The sequence below is a fragment of the Schistocerca nitens genome, chromosome 7 (assembly GCF_023898315.1).
Source record: "Schistocerca nitens isolate TAMUIC-IGC-003100 chromosome 7, iqSchNite1.1, whole genome shotgun sequence".
Classification (NCBI taxonomy): Eukaryota; Metazoa; Arthropoda; class Insecta; order Orthoptera; family Acrididae; genus Schistocerca; species Schistocerca nitens.
In genome coordinates this window covers 153,645,668-153,662,723 of record NC_064620.1, presented here as the reverse complement: position 1 = coordinate 153,662,723, position 17,056 = coordinate 153,645,668, and the positions used below count along the sequence as shown (strand labels likewise).

At 42.9% G+C, this 17,056-nt stretch overlaps 1 protein-coding gene across 1 annotated transcript in view; it reads right to left on the bottom strand.

The window, feature by feature from the left end:
- Window positions 1-17,056, bottom strand: part of LOC126195315 (sodium-dependent noradrenaline transporter-like) — a 453,210-nt gene that overhangs the window by 39,962 nt on the left and 396,192 nt on the right. Inside the window, exons 8-9 of the mRNA XM_049933875.1 lie at window positions 11,093-11,205; window positions 8,572-8,712 (exon numbers count right to left, since the gene is read on the bottom strand). Of these exons, the coding sequence (XP_049789832.1) occupies window positions 8,572-8,712; window positions 11,093-11,205 (254 nt within the window). The remainder of the gene's footprint in view (window positions 1-8,571; window positions 8,713-11,092; window positions 11,206-17,056) is intronic.

The following is a 17,056-nucleotide window of genomic DNA, read 5'->3' as shown; positions in this document are numbered from 1 at the left end:
TTAACAAAACAGTAATTTTCCCAGTCAATTGTTGGATAATTAAAGTCTCCGCTGATGATTACAGTATGACTTGGGAACTTATGTACAATTGAATTGAAATTTTCTCTGAAGTTTTTGGTTACATCAGGAGGTGAGTCTAGTGAGTGATAGAAGCATCCAATTATCAATTTATGCCCACCTCTGATACTGAGTCTTGCCCAAACAATCTCACATGCAGCTTCAGTTTCGATCTTTGTAGATCTGAGTTTCTTGTCTGCTGTGACAAATGGACCATCTCCTTCTCCCTTTGCCTGTCCTTTTAATATACACTTAAATTTTCCCATAAAATCTCACCATTATCAGTTTGAGATTTCAACCAGCCTTCTGTACCTAGTATTATGTGAGATTCACTCCTTTTAATGGGCATTTCAAACTCTGGCACTTTGTTGCAAATGCTGTGGCAGTTTACCATTAGGATTTTAATACTCTCACCTGTGGGAGGCATTTGTTTTGATCTTACAGTGATACTTCTGGGTTGCCTACAGCTATCATTATCTGGATTGGATGGAGAATTGCCTAATCTAAAAAACCCTTGTGTACATCGCACACACAGTCGGCTACCCTACAACTGCCTGTCGTGCACCCTATGGTGCAAGTCCAGGAAGTCACAGCCTAGCTTGTCATAGAACTTCAAAGTCTCTTGTTCAGTCCTTCCACTTGACTCAAAACCAAAGGGCCATGATCACTTCTGGGGACAATGCTGCAAATTGTGAGCTTCATTGAAACTCCATGAGCAATTTTTCTGCCAGGTGCTGGAATGATCCAAATATGACCTCGGGTCACATATGACAGGCATCATTTGTTCCAGACAGGCATTATTTGTTCCAACATGCATCACAATCTGCAGTTTGTTGCACCCTGTTTTCTTGATGGCTGTTGGAATAGCCTCTTTGACATGCATGAGCCCCCAGACATACACACTGAGTGCACCCGGTGTCCTTTCCTGTCCCTTGCTGCCATTTTCCTAAGGAATACTATCATTCACTGTATGTTTGAATTGCCGACAATTAATAGACCCCTACCCTTTTGCATTTGCCTCCTCCTGAGACCAGACAAAACAGGTGTCCTCAAAACAAGTTAAGTGTGCCCCACTGGCTCAGTTTCAGTGAAAAACAGCACCTCAGGCTTGTTCGATAGGGGGATTGGTACAACACCATGAGTCCTCCCTGGTCCCCACCCACCCTGTAAAGGACACCTAGATCTACCATTGACATGCCGCTTGCAGTCAAGTGGACGGATAATGACAGATCCTATACTTTCTGCAGAGGAGACAGGATCCACAGGAGTGGATAGTACTTGAGGTACCTGTGGTACAGACAAGAAGAGACAGATCTTGTTGTGGTTGAGGTCACATACATGGTCCATCAAGTGCCGTCAAAATGCTGGTTATTGCCCCCAGTGCCCTAGCTGTGGTTAGCTGCTGGCATGGTGTAAGTGCTGAGGTTGAAGATTTCAGTAAGCATTCAGATTTTGGCAGCAGGCCCTCTGGCTTGTTTCCCTGCTGCTACACTCATCTCCTCCTGGAGTAATCGGGCCCACTGAATTGTTGTGCAGCTAAAGTCTGGCTGCAGCAGAGGAGCTGTTCCTACAGTTCATATTTTACAGAATGTTAGCCCAGAACATAAGTTCTAAGTTGGTTATCATATGTTTGTACTCTCCATTCCCCTATTGATGTTTGCACTATCTTCACTGTCCTGAACTTAGACAATGACTCTTTGTTTCTTGTCTCTGCACTATCTCTGTGAAGAACGATAAAACTTCCAGGGGCTACAGATATGCCAGGCCCAGATCTGGGGGGGGGGGGGGGGGGGGCAAACCAGGGTGTATGCCTCAGGCAGCAATTTCAGGAGGCACCAAATTTATGTGTGTGCAGTTGTGTGTGTGAGTTGCAGAGAGAGAGAGAGAGAGAGAGAGAGAGAGAGAGAGAGAGAGAGAGAGAGAGAGAGAGAGAGAGAGAGAGGGAAACATTCCATGTGGGAAAAATATATCTAAAAACAAAGATGATGTGACTTACCGAACGAAATTGCTGGCAGGTCGATAGACACACAAACATACACACAAAATTCAAGCTTTCGCAACCAACGGTTGCTTCATCAGGAAAGAGGGTTAGATCTGGTGTGGAAAAAGTGTTGGTTAAAGCTGGGCTATGTTGATCCTGTGGTGAACTTGGGTTGGTAGACAACGATGTGCACAAAGGTTAGGTGGTTGTGTTGCCGCCAAAACACGTTAAAGGGTGGAGAAATTCGGGAAAATTTCGAAAAAACTGCGTGTAAATGTATTAAAAGGAGTGGTTTTGTGGTGGCAGATTATGAAAATGAGACTAACAATTGTCTGACGAAGAAATAATGACGTTAAAACCTGTGGGAGGATCACCCTGTGGCTAAACATGCCTTGGTGCACAGCCAGCACATCTTGGCACAGTGTTACACCATCCAGGTTATCTGGATACTTCCCACTAACACCAACCTGTCAGAACTACGGAGATGGGAACTTGCCCTTCAGTATATCCTCTCTTCTCGTTATCCGCCAGGCCTCGACCTCTGCTAATTTCAAGTTGCCGCCACTCATACCTCACCTGTCATTCAACAACATCTTTGCCTCTGTACTTCTGCCTCAACTGACATCTCTGCCGAAACTCTTTGCCCTTACAGATGTCTGCTTGTGTCTGTGTATGTGTGGTTGGATATGGGTGTGTGTGCGAGTGTATACCTGTTCTTTTTTGCCCCTAAGGTAAGTCTTTCCGCTCCCGGGATTGGAATGACTCCTTACCCTCTCCCTTAAAACCCACATCCTTTCGTCTTTCCCTCTCCTTCCCTCTTTCCTGATGAAGCAACCATTGGTTGCGAAAGCTTGAATTTTGTGTGTATGTTTGTGTTTGTTTGTGTGTCTATCGACCTGCCAGCGCTTTCGTTTGGTAAGTCACATCATCTTTGTTTTTAGATATATTTTTCCCATGTGGAATGTTTCCCTCTATTATATCCATATCATTAATTTGAACCCAACAATTACGTTTGTTATTGTCACTGTCGCATTTCGAAATCTTTTCTGATGTCTTATTTTCTCTCTCTGTTTTTGCCACTAGTTTCACTTTGTATTCACCTTCTCCTTTTTACCGTAATCTACTATACAATATATACCCAATAATAAGTAACCCACTTCCAAACCATAAAAAAAAAAAAAAAAAAAAAATCCGCTTTCAACACTACCGCTGCTATAAAATCCACCATTCCTAGTTCACAAACAGCTCCTTTCACCTATTAAACAACCATTTCGGCTAGTTCTAATAACTTTCGCTTTATTTCCATTTCCACATCACGGATCATTTTTAGCTGCTTCCCACAGGTTTTAACGTCATTATTTCTTCGTCAGACAATTGTTAGCCTCATTTTCATAATCTGCCACCACAAAACCACTTCTTTTAATACATTTACACGCAGTTTTTTCGAAATTTTCCCGAATTTCTCCACCCTTTAACATGTTTTGGCGGCAACACAACCACCTAACCTTTGTGCACATCGTTGTCTACCAACCCAAGTTCACAACAGGATCAACATAGCCCAGCTTTAACCAACACTTATTCGCCTTTTTTCACACCAGGTCTCCAGTTGCTTTCTAGTTCACCTTTATCTCTCCCCATATATTTTTATTTTCATTTTCATTTCAGCCTCATGTTACACTTTCCACCTTCTAATACCATGTCACCCTCACAACACCCCCACAACGACCCCATTAAGTTGTATTTACATTCCCTCCGCAAACATGCCTTCGCCCTAGCCAGGTTACGCTCCCATATTTTATTTTCTCAGGCTTGTCTGACATTTGGCATTACCCCCAAAGGCCTCACACTTAAAGTTCCCATCTCTGGCTGCAACCCTTCTTTCCATCAGTCCCTATACTAATTCCAAACTGAGCAATCCATTGCCCTCACCCACCTAATCCTTCACCGACACATCAACTCAGCCAATGAACACACCCGTCAACTCCTATCCTTAATAAAAGTCCTCAGTCTTTCCTCTCCCACATCCACATCGGCTGTTCAGAGCATCCTCCTACAGTCCAACCACAAATTAGAACAGCATGCCACCCTCCACCTCAAAAAATTATCCAATCTCCTGGTTTCCCACCTCTGGAAAGGCAACTCACTCACCCTTCACAACCTTTCCAACAAACCTCAACCTCCTCTCATTGCACACAAACCCAGTCTCTCCCATCTACTCAATCTCCCACTTCCAGCTCCACTCCCTCCAAAACCTCAAAATTCCAATCAACACAATCTGGAACCACAACACCCTAATTCAGTAGTTAACCTTTCCTCCAAACCTCTCTCCCAATCCGAAACCTCTGACCTATCCAAAGGCCTCACCTTCAGCCCCACTCCCAGATTCAACCAAACAGCCCTTCTCAATTACTGTCCTACACTCATACTCTCTGCTGGAAATATCACTTTGCCACAAAGAAAAATGATCCTAATCCTACTCCTAATGATCCAAATCCCCAAGACACTATCCAAATTGAACCCTCCCTGGAACAGTTCCATCCTCCATCACAGCGGGACCCATCTCCTCTTCCTCAAAATCACCCTCTCCAAACCTTCCAGGAATTTCTGACTTCCAGCCTTGCCTCTCAATCCTTCTTAAAAAACCTTAATCCTACTCCCAACATCACCACTGCTGAAGCCCAGGCTATCCGTGATCTGAAGGCTGACTGATCCATCGTCATTCTTCCGGCGGACAAGGGTTCCACTACCGTGGTACTTGATTGTTGGGAGTATGTGGCTGAGGGACTGCGTCAGCTTTCAGACAACACCACATACAAAGTTTGCCAAGGTAATCCCATTCCTGATGTCCAGGTGGAGCTTCAAGGAATCTTCTTCCTAAAATTCACAAACCCAATCATCCCGGCCGCCCCATGTAGCTGGTTACCAAGCCCCCACAGAACGTATCTTTGCCTACGTAGATCAACACCTTCAACCCATTACATGCAGTCTCCCATCCTTCATCAAAGACACCAACCACTTTCTCGAACGTCTGGAATCCTTACCCAATCTGTTACCCCCAGAAACCATCCTTGTAACCATTGATGCCACTTCCTTATACACAAATATTCCGCGTGTCCAGGGCCTCACTGCAATGGAGCACTTCCTTTCATGCTGATCACATGCCACCCTAACTAAAACCTCTTTCCTCATTACCTTAGCCAGCTTCATCCTGACCCACAACTTCTTCACTTTTGAAGGCCAGACATACCAACAATTAAAGGGAACAGCCATGGGTACCAGGATGGCCCCCTCGTACGCCAACCTATTCATGGGTTGCTTAGAGGAAGCCTTCTTGGTTACCCAGGCCTGCCAACCCAAAGTTTGGTACAGATTTATTGATGACATCTTCATGATCTGGACTCACAGTGAAGAAGAACTCCAGAATTTCCTCTCCAACCTCAACTCATTTGGTTCCATCAGATTCACCTGGTCCTACTCCAAATCCCATGCCACTTTCCTTGACATTGACCTCCATCTGTCCAATGGCCAGCTTCACACGTCCGTCCACATCAAACCCACCAACAAGCAACAGTACCTCCATTATGACAGCTGCCATCCATTCCACATCAAATGGTCCCTTCCCTACAGCCTAGGTCTTCGTGGGAAATGAATCTGCTCCAGTCCGGAATCCCTGAACCATTACACCAACAATCTGAAAACAGCTTTCGCATCCCGCAACTACCCTCCCGACCTGGTACAGAAGCAAATAACCAGAGCCACTTCCTCATCCCATCAAACCCAGAACCTCCCACAGAAGAACCACAAAACTGCCCCACTTGTGACAGGATACTTTCCGGGACTGGATCAGACTCTGAATGTGGCTCTCCAGCAGGGATACGACTTCCTCAAATCCTGCCCTGAAATGAGATCCATCCTTCATGAAATCCTCCCCACTCCACCAAGAGTGTCTTTCCACCGTCCACCTAACCTTCGTAACCTGTTAGTTCATCCCTATGAAATACACAAACCACCTTCCCTACCCTCTTGCTCCTACCCTTATAACCGCCCCTGGTGTAAAACCTGACCCATGCACCCTCCCACCACCACCTACTCCAGTCCTGTAACCCGGAAGGTGTACACGATCAAAGGCAGAGCCACGTGTGAAAGCACCCACGTGATTTACCAACTGACCTGCCTACACTGTGAAGCTTTCTATGTGGGAATGACCAGCAACAAACTGTCCATTCGCATGAATGGACACAGGCAGACAGTGTTTGTTGGTAATGAGGATCACCCTGTGGCTAAACATGCCTTGGTGCACGGCCAGCACATCTTGGCACAGTGTTACACCGTCCGGGTTGTCTGGATACTTCCCACTAACATCAACCTGTCAGAACTCCGGAGATGGGAACTTGCCCTTCAGTATATCCTCTCTTCTCGTTATCCGGCAAGCCTCAACCTCCGCTAATTTCAAGTTGCCGCCGCTCATACCTCACCTGTCATTCAACAACATCTTTGCCTCTGTACTTCTGCCTCGACTGACATCTCTGCCGAAACTCTTTGCCCTTACAGATGTCTGCTTGTGTCTGTGTATGTGCGGTTGGATATGGGTGTGTGTGCGAGTGTATACCTGTCCTTTTTTGCCCCTAAGGTAAGTCTTTCCGCTCCCGGGATTGGAATGACTCCTTACCCTCTCCCTTAAAACCCACATCCTTTCGTATTTCCCTCTCCTTCCCTCTTTCCTGATGAAGCAACAGTTTGTTGCGAAAGCTTGAATTTTGTGTGTGTGTTTGTGTGTCTATCGACCTGCCAGCGCTTTCGTTCGGTAAGTCACATCATCTTTGTTTTTAGATATATTTTTCCCACGTGGAATGTTTCCCTCTATATATATATATATATATATATATATATATATATATATATATATATATATATATATATTAGAGGGAAACATTCCACGTGGGAAAAATATATTTAAAAACACAGATGATGTGACTTACTGAACGAAAGTGCTGGCAGGTCGATAGACACACAAACATACATACGAAATTCAATCTTTCGTAACAAACTGTTGCCTCATCTAAAAACAAAGATGATGTGACTTACCAAATGAAAGTGCTGGCAGGTCGATAGACACACAAAAAAACACAAACATACACACGAAATTCAAGCTTTCGCAACAAACTGTTGCTTCATCAGGAAAGAGGGAAGGAGAGGGAAAGGCGAAAGGATGGGGGTTTTAAGGGAGAGGGTAAGGAGTCATTCGAATCCCGGGAGCGGAAAGACTTACCTTGGGGGAAAAAGGACAGGTATACACTCGCACACACACACACACACATATCCATCCGCACATACACAGACACAAGCAGTCATTTGTAAAGGCAAAGAGTTTGGGCAGAGATGTCAGTCGAGGCGGAAGTAGAGGCAAAGATGTTGTTGAAAGACAGGTGAGGTATGAGCGGCTCTCTCTCTCTCTCTCTCTCTCTCTCTCTCTCTCTCTCTCTCTCTCTCTCTCTCTCTCTCTGTGTGTGTGTGTGTGTGTGTGTGTGTGTGTGTGTGTGTGTGTGTGTGTGTGTGTGTGTGTGTGTGTGTGTGTGTGTGTGTGTGTGTGAGTGACAGTCTTTTTGGTGTTCCTATCTGCATCTCTGCTATATGGTGAGCAGCAACTTTTCTTTTCATGATATTATTATACTGTAAGATATAGATGAGTGGTTTACTGGCAGAGAGAAGGTCTATGACATTGTAGGTGATCATGGTCAAGGCAAATTAGAAATCACAAACAGGTTAAGGAGAGAACAACAAGAAGCATGGGATAGCTGTGGCACTGGGAAATGTGTTTATGAAGCATTTCCTGATACTAAGGAAAGAGTAATGAGGAGGGGATGTCTATACATCTTTAGGATTGGTCTACTTTGTATCTGCATAGGGTCAAAACATGAAACACTGATTTATGTGACCATGAACAGCTTGGATTGCTGGGGTATGTTATAATATAGTGTGCCATACATCAATATATAACAGAGGAACAATTGTGTATGTCAAATGACAAAAGTGTACATGAAGGAGATAGGCGCGTGGAGCACAGAAAATATAACACAAAACAGCATTCACACAAGCTTTTGAGCACTAGCTCTTTCTCTAGAAAGTACACTCATTCACACACACACAATCACACAAACAACCATACATACCTTGTTGCAGCCATGGCAAGAATCATTCTCACTATCAGACAAATGCTTACAACCAGTAGATATCTAAAGAACTGAGCATTTGATAGCCTTCCCTATGTCCATAGAGAGATACTAGTGACAGATATGCAAGTAACATTGTTTACACAAGATTGCATTATTTTTCATTTTATGTTATAATAAAGAAAGAAAACCATGAAAAAGGAAGCAACTAAAATGAAATTTTCATACTAATTTTAACAGTCATTTAATAATTACATATATGACATATTGACACTGTAGGAAGAAAAATTTTAGAAGAAAAATAATTTATTCAAAAGAATATTTGTATAAAAATAAACACAGATATCAAACTGTTTAACATACTGGAGTGACATTAATGAGTGCAATGGAGAAAGAAACTGCGGCTGCTATGAGTGTAAATATTTCTCTGGCAAATTTCTTTCCGTGGAAGAAACCATGAAATTCATCCATCAGACCAGTGATAACACATTCCATACCACCCATCTGGAATAGAAAAGTTAAATAGTTATTAACATTTTTTGAAAGATACTATTGAAATTTACAGCAAATGTGAGTGAAAATCTTTCATTATTTTTAAATAATTTTATTTTTCAGCTTCTCATGTGCTCTATGTAACATCGTAATGTATAGTTACAAATGGTTAATGAGGATGAGTAGGAAGAACAGAAATGTCATGTTTGGATACAATATTACTAGTGTCCTGCTTCACACAGTCAAGTTATTTAAATATCTGGCATAGCACTGCAAAGCATTATGAAATGGAACAACCATGTGAGAACTATGATGGGGGAGAATTTTAGGAAAGTGTTGTTCTCCTTTAAAGGAGACAGCATATAGGATATTGGTGTGACCTATTCTTGAGTACTGCTCGAGTGTTGGGGATCTGCACCAGGTTGGACTGAAGGAAGACATTAAAGCAATTCAGAGGCGGGCTGCTAGATTTGTGACCGGTAGGTTCAAATAACATGTAAATGTTATGGAGATGCTCCAGGAACTGAAATGGGAATCCCTGGAGCAAAGGCAACATTCTTTTTGACAAACACTACTGAGAAAATTTAGAGAACAGGCATTTGAAACTGACTGCTGAATGATTCTACTGCCACCAACAAATGTCGCACGTAAGAACCGAAAAGATGAGATACAAGAAATTAGGCTCATGTGGAGGCATATAGACAGTTGTTTCTCCCTCACTCTATTTGTGAGTGGAACAGGAATGGAAATGACTAGTAGTGGTACAGAATACACTCAGTCATACACCGTACGGTGGCTTACAGAGTATCTGTGTGGATGTAGATGTAGAAACTGCACTGTATTAGTTTTGTTTCTCCTTATTTCAGTGCAGCACCATAGAATGGCTATTATTGGCTTGTGCCTGAAGTTTAGCAGAGATTTATGGATTTACTAACATTGCTACTTTCCTTCTAGCTGCTGTTGATGTTAAGACATTACTTCAGAAGGTGGTGAATATCCGGTTCTGTCTCAAAAGTAATTATTGTTGTAGTAAGAAACTGAAATGGAAAAGTGAAAAGAAAAATATAGAATTTGTGGTGTCTTTTCCTCATGTCTCTCTCTGCGTTAGAATATTCTTCAATTATGACATTTTCTGCAGTCTATATCCATTCTCAGTCCATCTAGGTCCCAAAATTTTCCTAATTATTTTTCCTTCATCTTTCTTTATATTTTCTATATCAGTTTTCCTGTTTAGTGCCAAGGTTTCGCTGGCATATAATGTTGATGGTTTAACTAGTGTTTTGTAATATCTAATTTTGTCATTTAAAGATAATCATTTTTTTATTACAGAGGTTTTGCACTAATCCTAAACCCTTACGAGCTCTTTGAATTCTTTCTTGTTGTGCATACTTTTCAGAAATAATTTCTCCTAGGTATTTGAAGTGTGATACTCTGTTAATTTCTCCATATTTGGTTTGTAATTTGAAAATTTCTAAATTTGTTGTTGTAAACACTGTCTCTTTTCAAATGATATCTGCAGGCCAACTTTCTCTGCACATTCTTTTAGTGTTTCTATCTGTTTTGTTGTCATCTCACAATACTCTGCCAAAAATTAACCTATTACTATTATTTATTATTACTAATATTTCATTTTGAGTCTCATGGACCTATGATATGAGCATATTACTAGCATTTGTAATATGTAACATTCTGATGAAAGGAATTAAATACAGTACAGCCAGTACAGCAGGAATCACATAACAATTTTACACGAGTGATCAAATATTATCACAATTATGAACTTCTACTGTATGGCATGCAGTTCATTACTTCGTTATACAAATCCTAAGATGTTTTTCCAATAACAATTACAGATTCTTACAGTGACAGTAACTAGTTCATTGCACCATAATATAGAAGGTGGTCAGCTATTATTTTTATATCACTCACAGATTTGTATTTTGCATCATACAGATCACTAAAGTATTTTACACTGTGGAAAAAGTACTGTAGGCAGCACAAGGACTTTTACAGTAGATAACATTTGAGTGCTTTTGCATTTAGCTGGACCACAGTTAACATACTTAATAAGAACTGGTAAGACATTAGATATCTTTATGTTTTTGTAAAAGATTCTCTTATGCAGCATGTTGACAAGGGAACTATAGCTCTAAAGCCTGAAGCTCTAGGTAATTTCACTGATTAATGATGGTTTTTTAAAGAATTATATTTACTGACAAAAGTTTGTGATTATTTGTGTATGATGTCTACGAAAAATGGAGACTTGGTTGGAGGGTTTAAATTTTGCATCTACATCTATACACTGCAAACCACTGTGAAGTGCATGACACAGGGTACATCCCAATGTACATTGATAATATATTGCCAGATGCTTGTATTAGCTCACACATACCGCACTGTCAAGCCCCAGCATGATGAGCATGAAGAAGAACAGCATGGACCAGAAATGAGAGCCTGGCAAAGTCGCCACTGCTTCTGGGTACACTTGGAAGACCAGCCCAGGTCCTGAAACATAAAAGCCTGTCAGTGAGGGTGGTACAATTTTACATAAAATGAAAAATGCAATTATTATCAGATGTGTAAGTTTTATGCTGCAAATAAATTAGAAGCAATTGTATCCACAATTACAACATTAGAATAAAAAATAATCTTTGCTATTTTTCAGTAAAAGCAGCTTCAGCTCTTGTTGAGTTTTCTTCTTATGATTATCATGAAATTCATTGTCAACAGCTTCTGCACACAAGAGACAGTCTGTTTTAAAATCAAACTTTGCTTGAGCTGAATGCAAACTTGGGATTCCATCTAACACTGAACTTCAACAGCTGAAGGCTGTTCCTCTAAAAGAGTTTCTCTCAGAAATATTTTGAATCAGCTCTGGAGTATTCTTTTCTGGAAGATGTTTAAAAAACATGGTATTTTTTTGTTCCTGGAACCTTCAGTTTTCCCATCTTTTCTCAAGTAACTTGCATTTACCAATCTCTGTATCCCTTTTATAACCAACACCATACAAGTCACTGACAACATTGCTGTCATGAATTAAATACTTCTTAAACATAATTTAAAGGAACCTAATTTGGATTAAAATTCATTTAATAACTACAAATAAGGAAAATAAACTGAATAGAACTCCAGTATATAAACACAAGCAATAGATAAGTTATTCTGTATATTCAAACAAGAGAAACAGGAAATGTCAAGGAGGTATATCTGTCTAGAAATGTCTATAAACTGAAGAGCTAGTAGTACTTTTGGTGGGGAAGTGGCCTTACACAGAAGAGCACTGCAACTGCTATACAGGATGGCTAAAAATCAATTTCCCATCTAGGAGAACAATGTGTGGAAAAGATTCTGTACTTATTGGCTTCTTGCATTGGTTTTATTAGTAACTGACTTATGTATCCCATGTATTATTAGTGATTTTGTGGAAATAAACTCTCCCTCAGGATTGCCTGTGCACTGCATCGATAGTGATTTAAAGATACACTGCAGACGTGTCGGTACCAATATAACCTTGTGATGTATTGGGATCAAGAGAGTATTGGGATCAAGAGAGCAGGAACTCCCCTGCTTACTTTTCAGTTTACACACACACATAAATGAGGGAACTACCGGACCACATTCTGATGACTGGCCTTCCCTCATCGTTCTACCCTTCACTACTCCCCCTGCAACTCATCACATACCTAGAACATAATTTATCCCTTAATACAGCTCTACTACACTTAGGTGAGACACAAAGATTTAATATTTGCTCCTAACCCACTTCATTTAACAATAAACCTAATTTTATACCATTAAAACAATTTAAAGAAACTGAAAAACATAAAAATAAGATTTTAACCAAAAATAGACAAAAAAATTCAGTGAAAAGGATATTTACAGATGATGAATGACAAAGAAGACCAGAACAAATGAGAAGGCACTGAGCAAGTTGGAGAGTAAACTTACTGAAGAAGATGAACTGAAAATGATTTATTGAAGTGTCCTTGAAACCTGTGAAAACCTGAAATTTTTATTTAAAAACCACCCTTTTTTATATCTTTGGTCCCTGTATTCCCATTTCTTCCAGATCCCATTGTACCTCTTATATCCATACTTTGATATTATTTGCTGTGTTAATCTCCCTGATCCATTCTAAGGATGTCGCCAAAGAAAACACTCCTTCATTTTCAGATGATGTCTGAGATTCTCTCTATCTTGGTATATAGTTCTTGCTTGCTTCGCTCATCTTCTAAATTCACCACATTCTGCTCTTCCAGGTCTCAATATGATCCCGAGAACCTTTTGTTCCACCACTTCTAGTCTCTTAAGTACTCCAGTTCTTACTAGATTAAGAGTTTCTGTTGCATGTAAGGCTTCAGGGTGAATCACTGTCTGCCAATGCTTCAGTTTTGTATTCACTGAAATATTCTTCTTATCACAGACATTCACAGTTAGTTCATGTGCTAAAATAATTTTGTTTATTTGTGCTCCAATTGCTTCCTTTTCTGTCAGCCCAGTTGCTATTCATTCTCCCAGGTATTTAAATCTCTCCATCTTTTGAATTTTCCGTCTCTCTGTTATCATCCATCTAGGAGCTGCCTTGATGTTTGTCACAGACTGTATCTTTTTGATGGAGATCTGTAGGCCTGCTTTAGTTTAGTTTTGTACTGTGAAATGTTTTTGCTAGCGGCTGCAGTTCTCAAGATACTCCCAGAAAATGCAAAAATGCGCCCTTAATCATCACCCATGACCCCACTTACCTGCCACTGGGAAGAATTTTTAATATATTTTTCATGCCCCTCCCTATTAGCACTGTAAAAAAATTGGGACTTCATGAATTTTTTTCCCCATTTGACCATTTTTGGTCTTTGTTGACTGGGCTATTAATAGTTCAAGATAAATTTGCTGCCTCTTTTACTTTTTTTAAATTTTCCGTTTTCTGTCTTTATCTAAAATGTAACAATATCATGAAAAGGAAAGTTGCTACACACCATATAGTGAAGATGCAGAGTCACAGGTAGGCACAACAAAAAGACTGTCAGAGTATGAAAATAGACATGTGCACACACACAAACACAACTCACACATCGTGTGTGTGTGTGTGTGTGTGTGTGTGTGTGTGTGTGTGTGTGTGTGTGTGTGTGTGTGTGTGTCATCTATCTCCGCTCTATGGTGAGTAGTAACTTTCCTTTTCATAATATTGTTACATTCCATCCTGGATTTTCCATTGTTTGATTTATCTAAACTGTTGTAGGTTAGAATTTCACTATTTTGTCACATCTAAATATGGATGTGACACAATAAGCCACTTCCTTTCCAAACTGGCAGTCATAACTAGCAGCTAGGAAAGTCAGAAAGCTGCCACCACATTCTGCTGCCAAAAGCTGTAAATTTGCTGAGGTGATATGATGAAAGTCTGCATTCACACACAAAAGTGAGCAGGTTAGCACATGTTTAGCGCTGCTGCTGATGTTGGTGGTGGTGGTGGTTAGTGTTTAACGTCCTGTCGACAACGAGGTCATTAGAGACGGAGCGCAAGCTCGGGTTGGGGAAGGATTGGGAAGGAAATCGGCCGTGCCCTTTCAAAGGAACCATCCCGGCATTTGCCTGAAACGATTTAGGGAAATCACGGAAAACCTAAATCAGGATGGCTGGAGACGGGATTGAACCGTCGTCCTCCCGAATGCGAGTCCAGTGTGCTAACCACTGCGCCACCTCACTCGGTCTGCTGATGTTGGGGCTGGGACACTGTCGACTCAGCATGGTATGAGGGCCAGACTTCCACAGTAGTGACTTGGATTACACCCCACCTGGGCCTGGCACTGCACTGTTTCCACAATTTACACGATCAAAAGTGACATCAAATTGTAACAGAAAAGGGTTGAGTGTCCGTAAATACCACTTTCAATGGCTGTACAGTACCTGTTGTTGACCACAACCTATCCTGAGAAGTACTCCATGCCAATCACTGACATGATGAGAGTCATCCAGCCTCAACTACTACTAGATGGTGCCTCTGAAAGCAGTGGGTCTATGAGTTACATCTAATGTCAATGCTGCTGGGAGTTAAACTGGTGCCTTCAAGCTGGGAAACTACTGCCAGCTAACTTCATTTGACTCCAGGATGTAGCCCACAGGCCCTTGGTTCACTGAACACACCAGAGTACCATGCTCCTGACCTACTGTCACTGGCTGTTGTCATTTGGCACATCCACTCCTTATGCTTTATATGAGCCCCTGGCACTGCTTTAACCATAAGGTCGCTGATGCAAGTGACTGCAACTACTGGCATCCATGCACAACTAGCACATCACCAGTGTTGTGTGGACATGGGCTTGGCTGCCTAAAGACATCACACACAATTGAGACAGTGCCTTCAGCTGCAGTATGCATTCTGCAAAATAAACTTGTTATTCTCACTTCGTATTTGATTCCTCAACAGCTGAGGAGTGGGTTCATTGTATTTGCTGCCCTGTCTTCAGTCCTGCACCAATATTGTGGCCTATAACAAGGTCAACAACACTCAGGGCCATCCTGACCCCACTACACCCTTTACGAACATTTTGGTCTTCTTTGATTTTAATGGTTAATCAGGATAACTTCACTTACTGCTTTATTTTTGTATACTTTACTTTTTCTGCCTTTCTTTTTAATATCTAAAATGTAATAGGTTAGTTGTAGTAACACTGTTCACGTTTACGTCGCACTTCACTTAGCGTAGACCGGGACTGTGTCCTAGGCATGCCAGATGTTGACTGACTGGGCACGGCCCGTGCTGCTGGAGTTGTTGTTGTTCTTGTTGTTACGCCGGCAGAGGTCGCGTCTGAATTCTCGCGTGCCCTCTGGTGGACGGGACTCTACTTGCGGCAACTACCGCCCGTGACGCGCCGTGCCAATGTGCGCCTCCCGCGATCTTTCTGGTGGCTACTACACTCCTCCTCCATCGGGGGGTGAAGCCACTGTGATCCACTGCGTCGGAAGGTGGAGCGTCGGGCAGGAGCGATGACCTCCACATCCATTGGATGGCCGGAGTCGAGGGGATCTGCCAACCCTCGAGCTGGAACCTTCGAATACGGCTGGAAGTGACCCACACGAAGAGGCCCCCGTCATCCCACAACCGGAGCTCGGGACAGAACGGGTGACAAGCTGTCGAACTCCGGATCCCGTTCCACCTCGGGAGGGGCAAGACGCAGTGGTGGGGACGAAGGGGAAGGGACAACCACAGGTGAACTAGCCCCCTGAGAAACCGAACCTGCTAGGGGGGCCGGCTCTCGCTGGGGCATCTCGGATGATGGCGATGCCGGTGCTTGAGCTACTGGAGGCTGCCAAGCCTGAGAACCATCGCAGTGTGGCAGAGTCACAGCGGGGAGAGGAGGTAACGTCCCCTGTGAAACCAATACAGGTGCCGGCAATGGGGAAGCCGGTGTCCGAGAGGTCGGAGGGTGGGTGCCCGAACGTGGACGCAGCTGATTTTGGTGACGACGTACCACCCGATCCCCCGCCTGCAAGGTATAGAGCCGGTGGCCATTTCGGCGCAGGACCACCGCCGGTATCCAACGTGGATTGCGACCAAACCCACGGGCCCAGACCGACATACCCAGTGGAAAGCCAGGTACTTCGTTTTGTGAAGACTGGCGAGGACCAGGCCGGAGGAGGTGCAGCAGAGTCCTAGGTTGACGCCCACGGAGGAGCTCTGCGGGGCTGCGGTCGCCCATTGGTGTGGTCCGGTATGCCGTCAAGAAAAACGTCAAGGCTTCCTCTGCAGGAAATTCGTGCACATACTTTTTCATCTGCATCTTAAATGTGCGCACCATGCGCTCGGCTTCCCCATTCGATTGTGGATGGAAGGGGGGAGAGCAAACGTGCCGAATACCGAAGCGCCTACAAAAATCCTGGAAGGTCTGCGAAATAAACTGCGGTCCATTGTCTGAGACCAGGGTGATTGGCAGACCTTCCACAGAAAAGATTTTTGCTAGTGCCTGGATTGCAACTTCTGAAGTGGTTGAGGAGCAGCGAACCACATATGGGAATCGGGAATAAGCATCAATGACAATGAGCCAAAAGCCATTGAGAAACGGGCCCGCAAAATCGATGTGAACACGTTCCCATGCTTGTGTTGCCAGCGGCCATGAAGAGAACGCTGCTCGCACACTGGGAACAGGCGGCCACCAAGTGCTCAATTTCTCTGTCAATACCGGGCCAGTACACATGTCTGCGAGCCAAGGTTTTAGTACGGGAAACACCCCAGTGCCCCGCATGTAATAACGTGAGGACCTCCCTTCGTAAACCTGCAGAAACAACCACGCGAGGAGCTGTATCATCGGTAGCCAGAAGGAGAACTCCTTCCAAGACTGAGAGGCGGTCTCGTAGAAGA